Below are 13,963 nucleotides of genomic sequence, written 5' to 3' on the forward strand. Positions count from 1 at the left end.
TGTGATCATGGCTGATCATCCAGCTCAGTAACCTGTACCTGCCTTCTCTCCATACCCCCTGATCCCTTTAGCCATAAGGGCCACATCTTACTCCCTCTTAAATATAGCCAATGAACTGACCTCAACTACCTTCTGCGGCAGAGAATTCCATAGACTCGCCACTCTCTGTGTGAAGAACTGTTTTCTCATCTCGGTCCTAAAAGACTTCCCCCTTATCCTTAAGCTGTGGCACCCTGGTTCTGGACTTCCCCAACATCGGGAACAATCTTCCCGCATCTAGCCTCGCCAACCCCTTAAGAATTTTATATGTTTCAATAAGATCCCCCCTCAGTCTTCTAAATTCCAGCGAGTATAAGCCCAGTCTATCCAGTCTTTCTTCATATGAAAATCCTGCCATCCCAGGGATCAATCTGGTGAACCTTCTCTGTACTCCCTCTAAGGCTAGAATGTCTTTCCTCAGATTAGGAGACCAAAACTGCACACAATACTCCAGGTGTGGTCTCACCAATGCCCTGTACAACTGCAGTAGAACCTCCCTGCTCCTATACTCAAATCCTCTTGCTATGAATGCTAACATACCATTCGCTTTCTTCACTGCCTGCTGCACCTGCATGCTTGCTTTCAATGACTGGTGCACCATGACACCCAGGTCACGTTGCATCTCCCCTTTTCCTAATTGGTCACCATTCAGGTAATACTCTGCTTTCCTGTTCTTGCCGCCAAAGTGGATAACCTCACATTTATCCACATTATATTGCATCTGCCATGCATTTGCCCACTCTCCTATCTATCCAAGTCACTCTGCAGCCTCCTAGCATCCTCCTCGCAGCTAACACTGCCACCCAGCTTCGTGTCATCTGCAAACTTAGAGATGTTGCATTCAATTCCCTCGTCCAAATCATTAATATATATTGTAAATAACTGGGGTCCCAGCACTGAGCCTTGCGGTACCCCACTAGTCACTGCCTGCCATTCCGAAAAGGACCCGTTTATTCCTACTCTTTGATTCCTGTCCGCCAACCAATTCTCTATCCACCTCAACACTGAACCCTCAATACCGTGTGCTTTAAGTTTGTACCCCAATCTCCTATGTGGGACTGCATGGGCAAGGTGGGCTGAAAGGCCTGTTTCCATTCTGTGGGTCATGATTCCATAAATCTAAGTGTGTCTGTAGCACTTTGAGTTGTTCTCAGGACCGAATAGCCCTTCTGGGTTGAACTTAGCTGATTTTATCCAACATTTTTCTCAATGTAGGGTAGAGGTGTGTCTCAAGTGCCATGGTGGTAATTATTACATTCCTGCCAATTCTTCATTTCATTCACTGAGCTGAAAATCATGCTCGGCGTACAATAGGCATCTGATGCAATATTGCCTGTTTAGCATTAACCTCACTACTCTAAAAAATAATCCTGTGTTTTTATTTTACAAACTGGGTACAGTGTTCATCTGGGACCAGCATGTGGTGTTCTGGTTGTGAAGTTGGTAGCCTTTCCCATCAGACTCTGCAAGCCACTTGACTCAAAAGGGCATTGATGGCAAAGAATTAGTAGCGACCTTGCTGCACAGATGAGTGCGTCAGGAAGGGGAAACAGAAATGTCTGAATTGAAGGGGCAGGGGGGACACTACCTCTCTTGCAAAGTGCTTAAAGGCCTTTCTGCAGCTGGGCTGTAACAAAGTGGTCTTCACAATGGGCTCCGTGAGAAACAATCATCTGCAGAGGTCAAATTAATGGGCCTTACAAAACTGCTGAGGTGATGTGTTTGTTTCCTGAAAATTGGAAACGGTGCTCCCAGAAACCTGTTCTTCCTGTCTCAGTGAAAGGCTCTGTTCAATTTCAACCACATTTCACAGATGATTTCCCTTTGCCCAGACACTGTCTGTTTCTCACAAAGGGACAAGCTGCTTTAATTTGATGTAATCCTTCCTTCGTTGCTTCAGATGATTGATGGACCCTGAAGAACTCGCTGTTCTGACACTGACCTTTGGGTTCAGGATTGGACTTAAAAAGCTTTTCTCCCCCTCCGCCAAGGTAAATTGTAAGGATGTTGGACTCCGAATGTCGACTCGCCTGGGTTCTCTGAGCAGTCAAATCTGCCTCTCACCAACAGGACTGATATCATGGCAGAAAAGCTCATCTGGCTTTCTGACTCTGCGGCAGGGGTCTTCCCTCTTAGTATCTCAGGGGATGTGGATAGTTCTATTTTTTAAAAAAACTTAGCATGTACACAAAAGATTGAATTGTCTCCTATATAATATAATTCTGAAAATCATAGACACAGCACGGAAACCGGGCCTTCAGACCACAGAGTACACATCAACTGTCCATCACTCATTTACGCTAACTGTACATTAATCCTATTTTAATTTTCCCCACATTCTCATCAACTTCCAAATTCGTAGCCGGAGGAGAACATGCAAACTCGATATGCACACAGCATCAGAGGTCAGGATTGAACCCGGTTCTCTAGCACTGAGAGGCAGCGGCTCTACTAGCTGTGCTGTAGTGCTCTTAAGTGTTGGTGTTAGTGTTTTTAATTCCCTCTTGCCTAGCCTTCATATTTGAAAAAAAGAGACATGCAATTTTGAGCCCCTAACTGTTTTAGTCAATTAGGTACTTTTTCTTTTCAATGGATGCTCGTAATGGAGGAAACTTGCCAGGTAGTTTGTTCATGGCAACCTCCCACAGGGGTCTTCAAAAATGGATAGATTAGACTGCAGTGAGTGCCCTCTCGGTGAATCTCGGCGCACTCCTTTTGTGTATGTGTGTGCTCTGCTTCTGCTCCCTTTTACAGTTCTCAGCGCAGTGACTGACAACCCCTCTGCTCTGTTTCAGCAACCTCAATCCTGAAGAAGCAGAAGCGGCTGAGGGCCAAGAACGTTCGCTTCGATCAGGTCACTGTCTACTACTTCACCCGCCGCCAGGGATTCACCAGTGTGCCAAGCCAAGGTGGCAGCTCCCTCGGCATGGCCAGGCGCCACAACTGCATCCGCAGGTACACTCTCTGCGAATTTGCTCAGGAGCAAGAGCACCTTCACCGGCAAATGCTCCGTGATCACCTAAAGGAAGAAAAACTTAATGTGCGCAAAATGAAGGTAAATAAAATGTGTATGGCTTGTCGGTATGTTTGGCCGTCAGAGTTGTGGGAATGTTTTCCTCTCTGTCTCCTGAGATTTTCTCTAATATATATTCCACTAGAATAACTTGCAAGTAATTTTTTTAAAGCGATTTAGATATGAATTATATTGAATTAGATAGTGACCCACGCAGAATTCTTAAGATTCCTTTGACAAATGTTCATTAATGTCCAAGCAGCATGAAGCCTCAGCACCGTCCATTGTGAATATTTGATGTTCAAACTATGTTCAATTGAATGCAAGTGCTCTTCATTTCCACCAGCCCAGCCTTCTCATTTGAAGAGTGCTGGGCTCACTTGGGGTTATTAGTCCCAGTGCGCACTTAGTCAAGGAAATGGTGTCCAGCTGAAGTGTCGTTGTTATGGGCGCTCTGCTTCACAAAACCTCAACTGTTTTGCTTTCAGCGGGATAAACACTGGATGAGTTGATATATGGTTACTGGTTGGAGAATGAGTCGAGGCATTGGGCTGTATGGCAGGTATGATGGTGGAAGTGCGACTGAAATTCATAATTATGATCAGATCAGTCGGGTAGAAAAAAAAATTGCTTTCTTTCAAGGGTTTTCCACCAAGTTGTGGATGTGCAGAGCTTGGGTCAGTGAAGTATTTTTGGAGCAGTCTCTGTTATGGTGCAGGGAACAATTTGTGCCCAGTAAGCTCCTGCACAGTTATGACAGTGGCCTATAAACAACTTTAGTAATGTTGATTTAAGGATTAAAATTGTCGTCTCTAACATAGTTCCAAAGGAAATTGTATGTCCATATTGAGAAGTAGTGATGGAGAAATGGGCTGTGGTTTTTATACTTCATCATACAAATACAACTCGCGATGTCTGCACTCCCTTGGCCCCACAGGGCATCACTCCATTGGCAACTCTTTGGTGTTGGTCTTCATTTTTGTGTTCATGTTTTGGAAACCGGATTTGGATACAAGACCTCCTGACTCTGATGTAGGAATCAGAAAGTCATCTGATGCACAGGACAAAGGGGAGGGCGTTCTGGGTGTAGAATTCTGCGTGTTTATGTTGCTATGAACTGACCTTATTGCAGGAAGGTCTCTGCTGACTACATTCATCTGCACGCCTTTGCTTGGAATGAACGTCAGAGATTCAGTATAGAGTGAGTCGCAACTGCTCCCAAAAAGGGCATCACAGCCCTCAACTATGTCTTGTGATGACACCTCCGTCTGCAATGTGCTGCCAGCATTTTCTCTCACACTTTGACGGGTGTACAATTTTGAGGTGATGGTATCTAATTAGTGGAGGAAGGTGTGAATAGGTATTGCTGGAGCCCTGTCACCTTTCTCCCTCTTTTCATTCCATGGCTGATTTCACTAGTAAAATATAAATGATTTTGGGACACAGAGTACTGTGATTATAACTCAGCTATAAGCTCAGAATTGAGGATTATACAGAAGGCTATTTGGATAATTTTCATTGAGAACTTGGCAAGTCTGTCCGTGACCATTCGTCGCCCCACCTTTTGGTCTGCCCATAATTGTTTGAAGACCTGCCTGTTCTTTTCAGTAGTGTTGCTGCGTGTGCCGAACAAAGTGTTCCAATTGCATGCAGCAGGTGGAACATGGTGGCAGTCGCTTGGGTTGATTGCTTTGTGAAATAATTGGAGGAGCAGAGTTTAACACGTTGTCACATCACAGTGGCTGTGTCTCGCACTCTGCTCGTTGGTGGCATGCTCAGTGTGCCTTTACTCAAATGACTGGTAAAATGAGATACTCGCATGACAGGGAAGGAGTAGCTTTTCAGGAAGGTGTCTGAAAATCTTGGTGTCTGGCAGGACCTCCTCTGTTGCTCAGAGTTCTTTGATGTTTACACAGCCTTTTGAGGAGAGTTAGTGATACAAGAAACTGCAGATGCTGGGATCTTGAGCAAAACACAGTGCTAGAGGAACATGGTGGGTCAGGCAGAATCTGTGGAGAAATGGACAGATGATATTTCAGGTCGTGACCCTTCTTCAGGGTTTCTGTTTTAGTCAGCCCAGTCCTAGTTCACTACATGCCCTGTTCCTGAGTGACTCGGTGTAGACATTTCCCTCGATTCCCTCAAACGAGAAAGCCAAGAAAAGCAACCTCCCACCCTTCAGAATAGTGCTTTTAGGAATCTTGTGTAAACCCGAGGCACAGAGGAAGAGGCCTCTCGGTTTAACAACCCGTGGAAAAGGGGAGTGGGGGGGGTCTAGTGGAGGAACAAGGCACAACTGAGACTAACGCCTGTGGTGGGAGACCCCAGGAAAGCATTGGGATTAATTAAGAGGAAGGGAATCAGCTCTAACAGAAGTAACATAAGAAATAGTCTCCCAGAATCATAGGACTACACAGCACAAAAATTGGCCCTTCGGCCCACCTTGTCCATGCTGACCAAGTCTGCATTCTGCGTTAGTCCCGTTTGCTGCATTTGGCCCATCGCCCTCTAAACCCCTCCTAACCATATCTGTCCAAATATCTTTTATAATAAGAGTGGGAGGGCCACTCAGCCTGCTCCACGTTAACTAAGATCATGGTTGATCTGAACTTGGCCTTGGCTCCACTTTCCTGCCTGTTCCACATAATACTTGACTGTTTGAAGGTCCAAAGCTCTGTCTCGGCCTGTAATATATTCAGTGACTCCTCCTTCACAGTTCTCCAGAGGAGAGAATGCCAAAGATTCGTGTCCTTCAATGTAAAGAATTCCACCTCTTCTCTGTCTTAAATAAATAACCCATTCTTGTGCTTCTAGCGTTAAGTTCTTCCACAAGGGGAAACATCCTCTCATTGTCCGCACACAAGCCCCCTCAAATTATCTCTCGTTCTTTAAACTCCTGTGAGCACAGGACCAGCTGTTCAATTGCTGGCCAAAAGTCATCCCCTTCACCCCAGTGAACAATGTAGCACATGATGGAGGCACAAGAATGGCAGCGAGTTGCCCCCACCCCTCCTGTGGATGGTTCATGGGGGAAATTGTGCTCATCTAAACTGCCTCTCGGTTCCATTATTTTTAGAAAGAAGAAATGTTTTGTTGCATAAAACCTGAAAGGTAGCTTTTAATGTCATAAATTCAACCGCCCTCCTTAGTTCATGCCAGCACCTGGGTGCAGAGAGCAAATAGTAATTGGACGTTTGTGTGCATATTCTCAGTCCACCATTACAGCCCTGATTTTCAGAGCATTTATTTGTGTTTATATCATTTAACTTACATGGGAGAAATGCATTCTGAGATATGGAGTAAAACAATTGTTTGTAAAATTATAACAAGCAAAGACCTTTAAATAAAATTCCATAAATGCATAACAAAACTTCCCATGGCAATGTGTGCTGTCGAAGCACACTGCACCAAATTGTATCAGTGACTAGTATCTTCCAAGGAGAGTGTTCTTTGAGATAAATGTTAAGTCTTTAACATTTGTATTTGCCCCACACCCCTCATCACCAAGTCATCAACTTTATTTTTCTCTTCTCTAGAATTGCTTGTCCAAATCTGCAGTTTCAGGGCCAATTCAATGTAAAGCCTTGTTATCATTGTCTCTCAAGGTAATGCTCAAGGCTGCTTTTGAATTGCTGGTGCCCTGAGAGACGGGTCAGCTCTTGTTGCTGTGGTTTAGTTATTAATGTTTCCAACACATTTGGTCTGGCAAAGAAACCTATCAAAACCCGATGCCCCCTGCCCGGGCTCCACTTTTTTTCAGCCTAAGAAAAACAAAATGCAATCTGATATTAACTGTGGGCCCGTGGTAGACCCTGACAGCATTTTATTGGTTGCTCAAGCAAATTGTAGGCAACATTCGCGACCCGACCCTCATCAATCATCTTCACTTCCTACAGAAAATCTGTGAGACAGGACCTCCCCCGCAGTCATGCTAGCTATCCCGAGGTCGACGGCAGCAGGTGCATGGTACACCACCTCCTGGAGGTTCCCCCTCCAAGTTGCCTGCCATCCCAACCAGTAAATGTAATCTTGGCTGTTCCTTGTCAGTCCTGACTCCTGGAACACTCTCCCCAACAGCAATGCGGGAGCACCTTCACCAGAAGGACTGCAACAGTTCAAGGTGGTGGCTCACCCCCACCTTCTCGAGGGCAGTTAGGGATGGGCACTAAATGTTGACCTTGCCAGTGATACCCAGATCCAAAACAACAAATGAAAAGCCAAAACAAAGTTCTGAACATGGAAGATGTTCAAAACTGTTTTTGTTTAAATAAAAACTCTTCTTAATTGGCAGTGAAGGGGGGTGGGGCGGAGGGAGAGAGAGGGGACATGATAGGTGGGAGGAAGAGACAATGGCTCAGAATGGTAATCTTAGAAATGGGCTTCAGATGGAATCTGAATATTATTTAATGTTTGGAAGGTGTGCAATCTGAGCAGAGATGTGCTCCAAAATTCATCCTTCTCAAATGAAACCATGGGTCTAAAGGATCTTCTCCCCAGCCGTCCCTTGTCCCCTGCACTAGTGGGACAGTGGAAATGGGGAACTGAGGCTCATCCTTGGATGAGATCGCATGGATTGAATCATGTTTATAAAAACAAATATATCCGGCTAACTGCTCAGAATAGAATCCAAGTGATGATGTAGGGGATAATTATGGATTGACACATCATGGAAACTGCTGGGCTGTGAGAAATGGCTTGTGCTCTCACAGTAGTCTCTCCATGATGAAGCCCCTTTGTATTGCTACTTGCACTTAACCCCCAGCACTCAGTCAGCTCACCATTGAGTGGATGTGTGCGTATATATGAGCTGTTCAGTGCAGTTCAACATGCTCTGCCCTTGTGCATGTTGTTTCCTTGTGATGTTGCTTCAAGGTGGATGCTCCACCATGGCTACTTGCATAACCTGTGTTACAGACTCCCCCACGCCACAAGCAAGACTGAACGTTGCCAGGCCGTGCTCTCTCTGTGACACTGGGATATTGTAACTGGTCCAGAGAAGCCTACCTCAGGTGACTGGGCTCTTTGGCCGCACTCCATTATGAATCACTTAGATGAACCATGGGGATCCATGAAAACGGATACTCTTTAGTCAAAGTTTAGAGCATTTGCATCGTCGTTTGAGTAATTGTCTTTTTCTATTGGTTTTCTTCCTGCAGACCGTGGTCCCGTTTAGTGATTAGGCTGACGATGGCAAAACAGTGACTACTTTACCAACCTGAAAGCGTTCATACGTACTTTTCACTGGATATCTCTGAAATGGTTTTTCAGCATTTTATGGAGACATTGAAAAAGCCTACCTTTGTGTACTTTTCTCTAATGAGGAAAATTTGTTTTATTAGCATTTTATAATAAACATTGTAACCTCACCTTGCGTTCCTACTTTCTGTCCTAAACAAAAGTCATTTTAAGGGCTATGGGTTTGAGGATGATGTAATCTCAAACTTGATTTACAAGATTTGCACAGATACCTCCCAATGCAGTGTGGACACCCTTGGGGCCCTAGCTGATGTCGATTGATCTTCCTCCCACCTCCCCTTCCACACTTCAAGAGATAATACAAAAATTGTGGAGGGATGGTACTGCTTGTGGAGATTACTATGGTGCCACCATTTTGTTGTCCTTGTACCAAAGATTCCATCCAGCAACCCATTTCAAGAGCTATCAAAAACCTCTCATTGGAAATGGAGAAACAAGGAACTGGAGATGCTCGTTTACAAAACAGAGACAAAGTGCTCAACGGTTCAGGCAGCATCTCTGGATAACATGTACAGGTGATGTTGCAGGTCAGGTCCGTACCCTTCTTCAGATTGATTGCCCTACCACAAAGCCTGGCAAGTGATGGCTAGATGCAGGTTTTTTTTAATAGGCAGATGCTTAGACAAAGGCCAGAGATGAAAAGACAATAGGTATGACATTTGGATAGAAATTGTGATGCCAGAGAAAGGAATGTAAGTGGAAGGGGAGGGAAGAAATGGGTGTGAATCCAGATGGGGCACAGGGAAGAGAGGGGTAGGGGGGAGAGAGGAAGAAGGGGGGCGGGTTTTTGGTTAGTTACCTAAAATTGGAGAATTCAATGTTCATAGTGTTGAGTTGTGCGCCCCCCAAGCGGAATATGAGGTACTGTTCCTCCAGTTTGCATGTGGCCTCACTCTGGTAATAGAGGAGACCCAGGACAGAAACTGTGGGAGTGGTTGGGGTTGTGGTTGATGCCAGTCGATGGACCTTCCACCTACATTCCTTTCTTCGACTTCACAAGTTGCAAATCTTCTATGCTTATTTCACACCTATTGCTTTTCATCTCTGGCCTTTGTCCAATCATCTGCCTATATATTTTTTTAAAACCCTTGCCTGTTTCCAGCGATCACTTGCCAGGCTTTATCTTCTCTTCCAGCTTAATCACCCCCACCCCTCGCAATCAGTCTGAAGAAGGGTCCCAACCTGAAATGTCACCTGTCCGTGTTCTCCAGACTTGCTGCCTGACCCACTGAGATACTCCATCACTTTGTCTTTTCTCTCCTTAAATGGTTCTGCTACGAGGAGGAACTTTTTAGTCTGGGGTATGTGGTTCAGAACCCAGATCTAAAACAGCATGGTTACAATGAGCACCCACAGTTAATTGATGATGGGCACCATAACATGCATTGAAGGTTCATGTGGCAGTTCACTGGAGGTGTAACCATCAAGGATTTTTTTCTGGACTCTTGAGCATTAAAGATTTGTCTCCAGGACAGCCCAGAGAAAAACTAAGTCATGTATAAAGAAAACTTTTCAATGTTGATCAAAAGTCGGTCAGAAACCAGCATTTTCAGTTCCTTGTAACATTTTGACTGTTCCACTACGAAATCTCCTCGGGCATGCCTACTTTGAAGAAGTTCTCTTCCTTTGTCCGAAAGGAGTTCTGTGAGACCCTCTTTCCCTGCTCCCCCCTGCAATCAATCTGAAGAAGGGTCCTGACCCGAAACGTCATCTATCCATTTTCTCCAGAGATGCTGCGTGACACGTTGAGTTACTTCAGCATTTTGTCTTTCTTTAGAAATAGTCTTCATGTTGGCTAATGAGTCTGACTTTCCATTTGGCCGAGGGAAGGCCTGACCATGCAAATGTGCGCGTTTGGCAACCTTTATCGGAGTGTGAGGGGTAGGGCAGTTGCAGGAACGAGAAGTGACCAGGCCTCCGTGAATGCCTTGAGCCAGAGTTGGCGAAAAGGGGTGACCTGGGCAGGTGAACGTACTGCACTGATGTGTAATGATGCCAGATGACAGGGTTGAGGCCAAGGCTGTTTCTTCACACTGGAGAGTAAATCCAGCAGTGAGGACCTGTTCAAGGCTAGGTTGAGGAGATATTACCTTTGTGCAGAAGGTTGTGAACCTCTGGGATTCACTTCCAGCCCCCATACAGCTGTTGGGGCTCCTTTGTTTAGTACAATCAAGGCTGAATCTGACAGCAGGGAATGGGGACTGGGTGGCAGAGAAGTACAGGATCACCCGTGATCTTAGTCAATCACACCGCAGAATTGAGTGGCTGTCTTGCCACGCAAGCCTAGGTACTTGCAGCACAGGCACCTTGACTTAAACCGCTCTAATCTTCTCCCCAACAGTTGACCAAGAATGGTACGGTTGAGTCGGAGGAGGCCAATGTTCTCACCATTGATGACGTTTCCGATGAAGACATTGATGTGGACAGTATTGAGGTAGATGACTATTTCTTTTTACAACCACTACCCACAAAAAGGCGAAGAGCTTTGTTACGTGCATCGGGCGTCAACAGGATTGATACGGAGGAAAAGCACGAGCTACGGGCCATTCGCTCATCCAGGGAGGAATGCGGGTGTGACTGTAGGTTTTACTGTGATCCCGAGGCGTGTCCCTGTAGCAAAGCGGGAATCAAGTGCCAGGTAAGGTCTAAGTTTCTGGCCAATAGGAATGACTTTTGTACAACTCCAGGAGAGCAAAATGGCTTTTATTTTGTGCAAACATTTTATGTGATTTATTTTGTTTTTTAACATGCCTGATGCTATGGGAGCGAATGATTAGATTCTTAATAATACAGTGCAGGTTTAAAATAGAACCCGAACTGGGAAGGTGGGATGGAGTTGGAGATGCAAGCTGTTGAACGCCCACGTTCACCTCAACACCAGCAGGATAAAAATCCCATGCAGAAAAACAGAGCTAGAGGGATTTGGTGGAGGGAATGTGCAGAGGACGTTACAGGTCAGGACCCATCTTCAGACTGATGGAGTAGAGGGGAGACAGCTGGTAGCGAGAAGTGAGGGGAATGAGTGAGGTGAAAGCTGGCAAGTGGTAGGTGAATCCAGATGAGGAAAGGTTGATTTGCAGATGAGTTGGGTGGAGATGGTTACCAAGGCTGGAGGAGATAAGTGGAGAAGTCAAAATGGTGGAATCTGAAAAGGAGGGCGGGTGTGAAAAGTAGAATGAGAGGGAGGGATGGTGGGGGTTAGTTGGGTGGAAAAATATGGGAGAGCTGGAGGAAGGAGGACTGGGAGATGAGCAGGAGGTGGAAAGGAAATTAACTGGATGACGTGGGAAGGGAAATGGAAAGAAAGTATTTTGGTGGGGGGAGGGGGGTGGTATAGCTTGTCGAGGTGGAATATGAGGTGTTGGTCTTACAGTTTGCATGTGGCCTCACTCTGGTAGTGGAGGAGGCCAAGGGTTGATCAAATGTCTGTCTTTCCTTGCATTATGTTTCTGACATGAAATTACTGGGTTTCACTGTAATTAAGTCCATAAAATCAGACCAAGACAAGGCCTTCAAGACTGTTCCATTACTTGTTGTCTACTTTCTTGCCTGATCCCTCGATTCTGAATTTTCAGCCACCCTCGCCTTCCAACTGCTTGGCGGTGGGGAGAATTCCAAAGATTTCTGAAAATGATTGTCTCCGGGCTAAATTGGCAGCCTCTTCTCACACGGGAGCCCCCGGTTCGAGACTCTGGCCAGAGGGAATCGTGACATTACTCATTCTAGACTCCTTTACAGTGTGTGTAACTTTGAATTTTCTACTCTTCAAGAGATCCTGATAGGGCAGATGTTGTCACTACAGCCAATGGAAACCTGGCTGCTGACTGGTCTTGAAATTTGCCAATTTGGCCCTCCCTGACCCGAGTGCGGATGAGCGTTTCCTATCCAGGTCATTGGCTCGTCGATCCTCCATGACATCCTGGCCCCGGCTGGTTCACAAGATGGCGGACATAAACATGTAGGTGTGGAGAGCAATTAGGAAGCAAATGGTGCGTTCACCTTTATGGCACGAGGTGATGGAGAGAGAAGTGCAAGGATATTTGCTGAGGTTGAACAGGGCTTTGGTGGGACCACATTGAACTAATGTCTGCAGTCTCAAGCTAAAGGAAAGGACATACCTGCTTTGGAGTCAGCGCAGCATTAATTCACTGGATTGGTTCCTTAGATGAGGGATTGCCCATGAGGAGAAAGATTGGCGTAAACTCATTGGAGTTTAAAATACATATATTCTGCTTGATGCAGAGTCGTAAACCAGGGGTCATAAAGCTAACACAGATGAAGAGAAACTTGACACAATTTTCAAATCTTTGGCATCCTGCCTGAGGTCATTCACCATTCAAATCCACCAGTGTGATCCTCTATTTCCTTCTGCCTCGTATGCTTGTCCCTTTAAATTCACTTCAAACACTTAGATTGCGAATGGTTTATTGTCGTATACACCAGGGTGCAATGTAACTTCGCGTGAACCTGAGAAGCTCTCGCATATACAGTATGTGATGATTATATCTCCAACAATAGATACAATGACGAAAGCAAAATGGCAGAATGGTGCGATGATTTTAATACAATCTGAAGTAGCATAAAACAAAAATTAAATGCAGTAATGGAATTAGCTAATGAGGTAGAATTACATGTATTAGTGCTCTGTGTGGGAGCATGTTTCACATTCTCATTGTAGTTTCCACAAGTGGAAATGTTCTCTTTCTATCCACTCTAACCTTCCGTTGTGCAAAAAAAAAAATCTCCAGGTCACCTCCGAACCTACATTTCTCCAGAAAAGAGAACCCACATCTGTTTAAAAAGGCATAACCAGCTACCATATGTTATTCTGAAGGGTCTTCAACCTGAAATTGTAATGCTGTTTCCCTCTGCACAGATGCTGCCTGACCTACTGGGTGTTTCTAGCATTTTGTTTTTATTTCCAATTTCCAGCATGCCCAGTTTTTGATTTTTGATTCAAAATTCTCAGATCCCTCTTATTTTCAGATCCCACCATGGTTTTTGCCCGTCCCTTTCTTTGTAATCTTCTCCAGCCTTTCAAGTTTCGAATCTCTGCTCCTCCATTTCTGACCCATTAATCATCCCCAATTCCTGTGGCTCTGCCATTGGAGGCCTGAGCCATAGAAGCCCTTCTGCCCCTTCTCCTCGAAGATATTCTTTAAAATCTCTCTTCAACCATGATTTTGGTACCCCTAATATTTTCCTTTCAACTCCGTGTCAAATTTTGCTAATACTTCTTTGATGCCACTTGGGATATGTTACCATGTTGCAGGCATTATATTAATGCAATTTGCTGCCATCAAGACGTGCCTCACGGTGACAGCCCGGCTAGTAGAAGACTACAGCTGGTGATGAATTTTAATTGCTAACTCGGGTTAGCTCCAAATGCTGTTGCAATTTATAAGGTGCAGAAGGTGGCCATTCAGCCCATCGTGACTCTGGTGGCTGCTCTCTTGCCTTTTGCAGCCAGCTTTTAGCTCCATTCAGCTTTTTAAGGCCACTTTTGCTCAGTGCAGAAGCCAGATAAATGAGATGTTGGGGGGGTTAGAGGTTGGGTTTCTTCATTAAATTCATCATGTTATATTAAGCTCACACAGATGTTGTTAGCTGATTAAATGTCAGAATCAGTTATAATGACCGTGTAAATGTGGAGAC

General features: G+C 45.1%; 1 protein-coding gene across 4 annotated transcripts in view; it reads left to right on the plus strand.

Moving 5' to 3' along the window:
- Positions 1-13,963, plus strand: part of LOC144612047 (cysteine/serine-rich nuclear protein 2-like) — a 62,527-nt gene that overhangs the window by 37,722 nt on the left and 10,842 nt on the right. For 2 of the 4 annotated variants that reach the window (XM_078431542.1, XM_078431541.1), the window contains exons 4-5: positions 2,835-3,094; positions 10,650-10,946. In XM_078431542.1, coding sequence (XP_078287668.1) covers positions 2,835-3,094; positions 10,650-10,946 — 557 coding nt within the window. The remainder of the gene's footprint in view (positions 1-2,834; positions 3,095-10,649; positions 10,947-13,963) is intronic. The other 2 variants (XM_078431544.1, XM_078431543.1) reach the window with 2 other exon arrangements.

The sequence above is a fragment of the Rhinoraja longicauda genome, chromosome 42, assembly GCF_053455715.1.
Source record: "Rhinoraja longicauda isolate Sanriku21f chromosome 42, sRhiLon1.1, whole genome shotgun sequence".
Classification (NCBI taxonomy): domain Eukaryota; kingdom Metazoa; phylum Chordata; class Chondrichthyes; order Rajiformes; family Arhynchobatidae; genus Rhinoraja; species Rhinoraja longicauda.